Source organism: Chrysochloris asiatica, unplaced genomic scaffold (assembly GCF_000296735.1).
Source record: "Chrysochloris asiatica unplaced genomic scaffold, ChrAsi1.0 scaffold00184, whole genome shotgun sequence".
Taxonomy (NCBI): domain Eukaryota; kingdom Metazoa; phylum Chordata; class Mammalia; order Afrosoricida; family Chrysochloridae; genus Chrysochloris; species Chrysochloris asiatica.
The window spans coordinates 5971541-5980503 of NW_006408702.1; the positions used below are offsets into that span (position 1 = coordinate 5971541).

Here is an 8963-nt window from a genome sequence, read left to right on the forward strand (position 1 = left end):
CCAACCTTTGCATTCCTATCACCAGTAATGATCAATACATCTTGATGGCATGTTTGATCGATTTCAGATTAAAGAAGTTGGTCGAATTCTTCTATTTCAGCATCACTGGCTTTAGTAGTTGGTGCATAAATTTGAATAATAGTGGTATTAACTGGGCTTCCCTGTAGGCGCATGGATTATTATCCTATCACAGACAGTGTTGTACCTCATGACTAATCTGACTATGTTCTTTTTGACAATGAATGCAACACCATTCCTCTTCAATTTGGCATTCCCAGCATAGTAAACCATGTGGTCATCAGATTCAAAATGGCCAATACCAGTCCATGTCAGCTCACTAATGCCTCAGATATCAATGTTTATGTGTTCCATTTCATTTTTGACAACTTCCAATTTTCCAAGAGTCATACTTCGTACACTCCATGTTCCAATTTTCAATAGATGTTTACAGCTGTTTCTCTTCATTTTGAGTTGTGCCCCATCAGCAAATGAAGGTCCCACATGTGGGCCTTTTCTCCCATGAGCTTTACTCGATTCGCGTCATCACGGTCAATTCTACCCTGAGGAGGCAGCTCTTACCCAGTCGCATTTTGAGCGTCTTCCAACATGAAGGGCTCATTTTCCGGCACTATATCTGACAGTGTTTCTCTGCTATTCATAAGGTTTTCAGTGACTATATATATTCGGAAGTAGTTCGTCACTCCTTCTTCCTACTCTGTCATCGTCTGGAAGCTCATCTGAAACCAGTGCACCATGGGTGACCCTGCTTTTATTTAAAATACCAGTGGTATAGCTTTTAGAATCACAGCAACTCACAAGCCACCACAGTACGACAGACTGATAGATGAGTGGTGGGCTAGCTGTCATAGTAAATACTTAATACATTGTGACTAATATTTCTTCTATATTTGACAGGAACTAATAAGAATTTCTAGGAAAATGAAAAATAAAAAAAAAACACTGCTACAATCATTTTTATCTCTGTATTTCCACCATTAGACTTTAAAACCTAGAAGGTAGAGACTATGTCATTTTTCCTTGAATATTACCAGTACAATTTGTAGTTAGTGCACATGGCAGGTGCTTAAGTGTATGTGGAACAGGTAACTGATACAGTAATCATATCCTGTCTGTTTCAATTATGATCTATTGATGTGGCTGAAATTTTTGATATCTCAGTGTCCAAAGTATATCTCAAAGACTTCCTCCTCAAACTAAAACTAGAACATAAAAATTTGGGGGGGAAAAATCATACTGATTTTTGGTTGTGAAAACTTGATCATCAAAGTAATAAAAGCTACCAAAGTTTTATAAGCAAGGGGATCATATCACCACATCTATGTTTTAGTGACCTTTCCAGTAGATCGAGCAGGAGGGTGATATGCCAGGAAGCTATTGTGAAACAGAGAACAAGGGCCCAATAGAGAGGAAAAATAGCAAACACACACAAAAAAAGGGGGGTGGGGGAGACTCAGGGAAAAATTTTAGAGGAAGAATATGTAAGACTTGCTAATTCATTATGTTGTTGTTGTTAAGTGCTGTCGAGTCGATTCCGACCCATAGTGACTCTGTATAGGGTTTCCAAGGAGCAGCTGGTGAGCTTGAACCACCAACCTTGCAGTTCAAATGACTCTGCAGTCTGATGCATTAGCCCATAGCGCCACACCAGGACTCCATTATACATGAGCATTAAAGGAGATAGCGGAAATCAAAGGATAGCTTCAAGGTTTGTAGATTGAGTAAGTAAATCAAGAGGGCATCACTGGAAATGGGGAACAAAAGAAAAACATGCATCAGAAGGCCTATGAAGAACTTTAAATATATTAAAACACTGAAGTATCACACAGGCCCATGTAGTAGGCACCTGGAAAAATACAACTGAGGCTTATGCGAGGAGCTGAAGTCAGAAATAAACTTTGGAAATAAGTCACAGAGATAGACTGTGATCATCCAGAGGAAGTGTGGGGAATGATGGCAGTAACAGTAAAGTAACTCTGAGGAACACTTATATGACAACAAAGAGAGATAAAGGCTGAGAACAGAGATGAGAGGAGGAAAAGATTTTTGAAAATAGGGCTGAACGTACTTTGAATAAGATGGTATTAATTTCATGTGCTTAAAGTGAGTAACAAATGAAGGAGAATGATTACTAAAATGAGGTGATTGATTTTGGCCAATGGGCTGGCGGCCTCATGAAAGACTGAGAGAGCAGATGGTGATCGACTGAAAAATGGAAGAGATATTGACACATGAAGAGATGAATGGATTGATGAAGTAGTCCAAGATAGATTGGAAGGTCAGCAAAACTGTAACTGCAAAGGATTCTTTTAAGGGGTATTACAGTAAAGGAAACAGAATGACAAGGCAGTAGATCCAAATCAGAATTGACAAAAAGCAATTTTAGGATATCAGAGACTCCTTCCTGGTGTGGTATCATACGATAAGCACTGGACTGCTAACCAAAAGGCCAGTGGTTCAAACCCACCAGGTACTCCTGGGAAACCCAAAAATGGTTACTATGAGTCAGAACTGACTCAATGGTGCTTCACAAAACTGGCAGAGACTTTGAACCATTGAAGAAAATATTGAAAGGAGAGAAAACCACTTTAGAAGGCACTGAAATGATAAGTGAGTCAAGAAACTGACTGAAAAACGGAAGCACAGGTCCTGAAAGAAGACAACTGAAGAACATGAATGAAGAGTTTAGACTGGTACAGTCTCTTTCTCTAAGACAGAAGGGAGGGGGTGAGAGCAGCAAAGGCAGTGACAGGGAAGGATGAAAGCAGAGGGGTTTATCTTTTCTCCATAAAGGGGAGGAAAGGCTGGGTGTTTCATATAAAATGGCAAGTAGGCAACATGGTGGTGGCTGTGTGCCACGGCGTTGGTCCCAACTCACAGTGATCTTCTACAGGGCTTCGGAGGCTGTAAATCTCTAGAGGAGCAGAAAGTCTCATCCTTCTCCTGAGGAGCGACTGACAGACTCAAACTACTGACCTTGCAGTCAGAGGCCTAGCGTGTCATCTACTACACTACCAGGACCCCTTTAACAACAGGGGAAGTGTGGTAAAAGTTTTCATGAGCTTCAAGGGGGATGTTAACAGGAGGTGGTGGGAGGTCAAGTAAAGAATTAGCGAACTATACCAAGACCCTGATGAGGCTCTCACAGGTGTAATGAAGCTGATCACAGACTCAAACCCTTCCAAGAAAATGCAGCAGCAGAGTTATGTGAACACACTCCACATATTCTGGGGTTCACACTGGCAACAGGGCCTGTAGAGGCAGACCAAGAGGAGTAGGGAAAGAAAAGGAGGTGTTGGTGACTTAAAATGACGACTAAGAAGAGGATGAACTAAAAGGGAAGAAAATACAAGTCCGGAGCTGGCTGAAGGACAGGAAGAACAGAAAAGAGTCCTGAATTAAAGGCTGCAGAACAGGTTTTGTGAGAATGGAAGAGGAAGGAGACCTTGGTTAGAGAGCAATATTGCAGAGGATTTTCTACACCAATTTTGAATTCTACCTTGATCTTCTGCAAAACAAACTGGAAAAGCCCAAACTGAGGTAGGCAGTAGGTTTATATGACATTCTTCAATCAAATTTAAGAAAGAAAAAAAGATGTATTAAGATATAACTCACATACACTACATTTCTTAGTCATGCCACCATTACAAATTCAAAACAGAACAAATAAAACTTTGTGGTAAACTTTTGTGTACCCAGTATTCACATTTTATTATGTTTTGAAAAGAAGGGGTTCCTAACAAGTGAAATTATTCAATTAAAATATATGAACCCAATGCTCTTGAGTAATACTCTCAGGAGGAAGATACTTTCATCTCTATAAAGTTGAAAAAGCAACAAGAGGCTACTATATACAATGCTCTTGAAAATAATGGCATTTTTTAAAAACTCTATGTCGATATATTTAGTATATAACTCTGCATTTTATGATGTCATTTATTTAAGCAACCTTCCTACTAAATATTACTTCTACTTTCTTTGTTGTTAAGTGCCTTGGAGTAAGTTCTGACTCATAAAGACCCTGTATTGGGGTAGTTTTGATAAAAGGATGGTAGATTTGAACTGTGGACCTGTGGTTAGCAGTCCAGTGCTTAGCCTACAGTACACACCAGGACTCCTCTGTTTTGATGGGATGTTTTATTTGAAGGAGCCCAAAAGAGCTCTGGTAGTATAGCGGTTATGAATCAGGCTGCTAATCTCACAGTCAGCAGTTTGAAACTATCAGCTGTTCCTCGAGAGAAAGATGAGGCTTTCTGCTCCCGTAAAGATTTACAGCCTAGGAAAACCCTGTGCAGGGTCGCTATGAGTCGGAACCGACTCCATGGCACATAACAACAACAACAACAACAACAACAAAGGAGCTCTGGTAGTGTAGTGGTTACGAATCAGTCTGCTAACCTCATGGTCAGCTGTTCAAAACTACCATCGGTTCTGTGGGAGAAAGATGAGGCTTTCTGCTCGTGTAAAGATTCACAGCCTCGAAAGCCCTGTGCAGGGTTGCTATGAGTCAGAACCGACTTCATGGTACTTAACAACAACAACAAAGTATTCTAAGACAACTGTATTATTGAAATAACTTGTATGCAGCATTCACTGATCACAAAGGCAGGTCTAAATACATTTTGTTTGGAATTAACCTGTGCATGTAGGAACTGTAACCCTATTAGCAAAACTATTTGACTTACTCTCCTTGTAGTAAGGATATTTTAATCTCTCTGACATTAGAACTATTTTTCCCTGAGTTTGTCTTTTAATGTACTCAGATTTAATGTACTCAAATCTATCAATCTTTTCCCTTGGCAGGGGAAGAAGAATAACAGGATTTCTTAATGAGAAATAACTGTTCATTTTACAAAATGGTGTTCCATTCTGTTATCTACTGTTGCTGTTGGCCGTTGTTGACTTGGTCCGTGACTCATGGTGACCCACATGTTGCAGAGTAGACGTGTTCCATAGGCTTTTCTTCTGAAAACCAAGAAAACCCTCTGAGGCAGTTCTACCCAGAACACCGAGGACTGCCTTAAACTGGAACTGATTCTATGACAACAGTCTTTACAGATGCAGTCTGCCAGACCTTTCTCTCATGGAGTCGATGATTGGGTTTGAACTGCCAACCTTCCGGTCGTACCTGGCTTTACTAAAGTATATGGACTCCTGGTGTGGTGCTCTAGGATCAGCACCGGACTTCAAACCACAAGATCGGCGGTTCAAACCTAACAGCTGTTCCTCACCAACCCTATACAGGGTCATGAGGGGTTGGGAGTCAACACAATAGCACTTAACATCAACAACATCGACTGTTGGGTACCTACTTACTTAATCAAACTGAAAGAATTGTCTGAATCAAGACTTTTGTTTCTAAAAGAAAGGACAATGTTGATTCCGATGACCTGAACATGTAAGTGGTTTTAAATGCCCTTTGTTTTAACTTTTTCATGTTTTCACTTTCCTTCCTAAGAATGTCTCTAACAAGAGCATAAAAAAACCTTATATTATTACCAGAGAATTTCATTAAAGAATGAAAATGAAAAATCTAACATGCATGTGTTCTTTTAAGCATGTAAAATTAATAAGAAGAACACATGAAGGAGAAATACGCCCTGCTGTCTTATTTCAGGTGAATGGTAAGCTATAAAGGGACTACGTTGTTGTCGTTAGGTGCCATCAAGTCCATTCCAACTCACAGGAACCTTATGTACAACAGCACAAACGCTGGTTCACCATCCTCAAGGTCGGTACTATGTTAGAGCCCATTGTTGCATACAGACTACCAAATAAAGTCAATGTGAGAAAAGTAATACTTACTATTCCAGAACTAAGATCATTTCTGATGGTGTCTCATAGACTTCATGCAGATTAATGACCCAAGGATTGTCCTGAGCCAGTTCAAGAACCGCAATCTCATGGATTATTTCCATCCGACAATCTTGACCTTTTCTTCTTTTTCTCATGAACTTTGCTGCGTATTCTTTTCCAGAATCTTTCTTTATACATTTTCTCACCACAGCAAATTTTCCCCTAGAATGAAATAAAAACATCCATTGTTAAAGTTGACAGCTTTCCAGAGATGGTCAATCTCAATCCACAGGCAGAGATTCTAATTTAGATAATACTACGGCACTTAACAACAACTGAACCACAAAAGCACCATGGCACTTTGAAACTTGTATGAGAGACATCTATCATTTATAAATCTGAAATATTCATTCTGCCAAAACAGAGATGAAGCATTAATTATTTTTGTAGTTATACATAAAATGACTTCATCTTTTGCACATTTACACATTGATAAATTATTTGACTTTTTCAATAGAAATTGGGTTACCAGAATATCTAATATAATGAATTTTATTGTCATTCCTTTACTCTAAAGAATTTTCATTCATATGTTATCACTTCAACTATAAAATCAACTGGAAATGTCTAATTTTCCTATAAAGACAGATACAACAAACATTTTCATACGTTGCTGTTTAGTGCCATTGAGTCGGTTGTAGCTCATAACGACACTGCACAAGGTTTCTGAGGAATAACTGGTGGGTTTTACCTACACTAAATAAATAACCAAGTCAAACAGAGGAATTTGTGTAAGACATTGATCAAAGAGCTATGCTCCGGGATTAAAATGTTGGCTTGACTCCTGTAAGTGGCTTTACCACTTACTTGACACATTGTTGTTAAGTGTTGTTGAGTGAGTTCTGACTCACAGTGACCCTGTATAGGATTTCTGAGAAGGGACTGGTGAGCCTGAATCGCCAACCTTGTTGTTCAAGTCGAGTTTGCAATCCAGTGCATTAACCTGTAGCCTTACACCAGAACTTGACACATAACCTGGGGCAATTTCTCTTTTTTCTTATCTGTAAAATAATAACGCAAACAGCATCTTCCTCACAGGATTATTGTGAGAATTAAAATATATGTTGCTGTTGGTAAGTGCTGTCAATTCGGTTCCAATTCATAGTGACTCTGTGTAGTGGAGAAGATGGAATACAAAGGGGATATGGAAGTAGGAATATCATTGTTGACATTAGATGGATTTTGTCTGAAATCAGAGAATACCAGAAAGATGGTTCCTTGTGCTTTATTGACTTTGCAAAGGCTTTCCACTGTGTGAACCAATACAAACTATGGATAACATCGTAAAGAATGAGTATTCCAGAACAGTTAATTTTGCTCACGAGGAAAGCAATAATTAGACTAAGAAGCAGTAATTAGAACAGGGGAGTATTAAATGGTTTAAAATCTGGAAAGGTGTACGCCAGGGTTGTGTCCTTTTAGCATCCGTTTTCAATCTGTATGCTGAGCAACTAATCCCCGAAATTGGATTATATGAAGAAGAATTTGGCATTAGGATTAGAAGACTCATTAACAATCTTCAAGATGTATATGATACAATGTTGTTTACTGGAAGCAAAGAGAGGCCTTAAAATACTTACCGATGAAGATTTAAGACCATAGCCTTCAATATGGATTGTACCTCATTGTAAAGAAAACAAAAATCCTCACAATTGGACCAATAAATAACATCATGATAAACAAAGAAAAGATGGAAGTTGTCAAAGACCCCATTTTTCTTGGATCTACAATCAACACACATGGAAGTAGTCAAGAAATCACACGACATACTGCATTAGGCAAATATGCTGCACAAGACCTCTTTTAAAGTGTCCAGGAGCAAAGATATCAGTTTGAGGACTACGGTACTCCCAATTCAAGCATGCATAGGATAAGAAATAAACTAGGAACCATAAGATCTATGGTTTGACCCTGCCAGCAGCTCCATGGGAGAAAGATAAGACTTTCTGCTCCCGCAAAAGATTTACGTCTCAGAAACACTATACAGAGTCACTATTAACCGAAATTGATTTCACAGCACTTAACAACAACAACAAATCCCGTGACAGGTGAACAATGAATAAAGTAGGCTGCAGAATAACTGATGTATTTGGATTATGGTGTTGGAATAGAATTGAAAGTACAAAAACAAACCTGTCTTGGAAGAAGTATAGTTAGAATCTCCTTAGAAGCAAAGATGGCAAGACTTCAACTCTTGAACTTTTGACATACTATCAGGAGGTTCCAGTAAATGCAGGAGCTCTGGTAGCACAGTGGTTACGAATTGGGCTGCTAATGTCACGGCCAGCAGTTCAACGCTACCAGCTGTTCCGCGGGAGAAAGATGAGGCTTTCTTCTCCCGTAAAGGTTTCCAGCCTCGGAAACCCTGTACAGGGTCGCAATGAGTCGGAACCAACTCCACAGCACATAACAACAACAACAACAACCAGTAAATGCTTTGTAAAGTGGAGGGTCAGCGAAAATAGGAAGACCCCCAATAAAACGGTTTGACACAGTGGCAGCAACAAAGGACTCAGGGGTACCAACGATTGTGAGAATAGTTCAGGAGCGAGCAGTGTTTCCTTTGGTTGTGAATAGGGGCGCTATGAGTCAGAACCCACTTGATGGCACCTAAGAACAACATATTTGTGTTGCCATCAGTAACAAAAAACAGTTGAATGATAAATCCTTAAGCTATTTCACTAGGTAACAATCTATCTAATACCATTATTCAGAATACAGTTGTATTTTGTTTTCAAAAACGTGGAAGACTTGCAGACACTGGGGAGATCAAATCACAAATATATTTATCCTTTTACTCACACAAAAGCATCAGACTATGATCCCCAGCAAGTTTTTTAAAGTTTTTAATAACTTTTGGATTCTTTCAGATAAGAAAAAAATCCATTAATAATTGATTTTGTGTAATTACATTCAGGAAGTGTCAAAGGAAGAGAAAATTTAATTTGTAAAAAGCAAACATGTTTCTCGTAAATTAGAAATCATTGAATTCAAATGCCCTCTAAGGACTTCCACATCAAACATATACATAGTTATTGTTGCCACACCTAAAGCTCAAACATCAAGTCCTGTGCAGTAAGTAAAGTAGC

At 39.0% G+C, this 8963-nt stretch overlaps 1 protein-coding gene across 1 annotated transcript in view; it reads right to left on the bottom strand.

Moving 5' to 3' along the window:
* Nucleotides 1-8963, bottom strand: part of STK17A (serine/threonine kinase 17a) — a 55002-nt gene that overhangs the window by 35631 nt on the left and 10408 nt on the right. The window contains exon 2 of the mRNA XM_006872146.1: nucleotides 5824-6036. Coding sequence (XP_006872208.1) covers nucleotides 5824-6036 — 213 coding nt within the window. The remainder of the gene's footprint in view (nucleotides 1-5823; nucleotides 6037-8963) is intronic.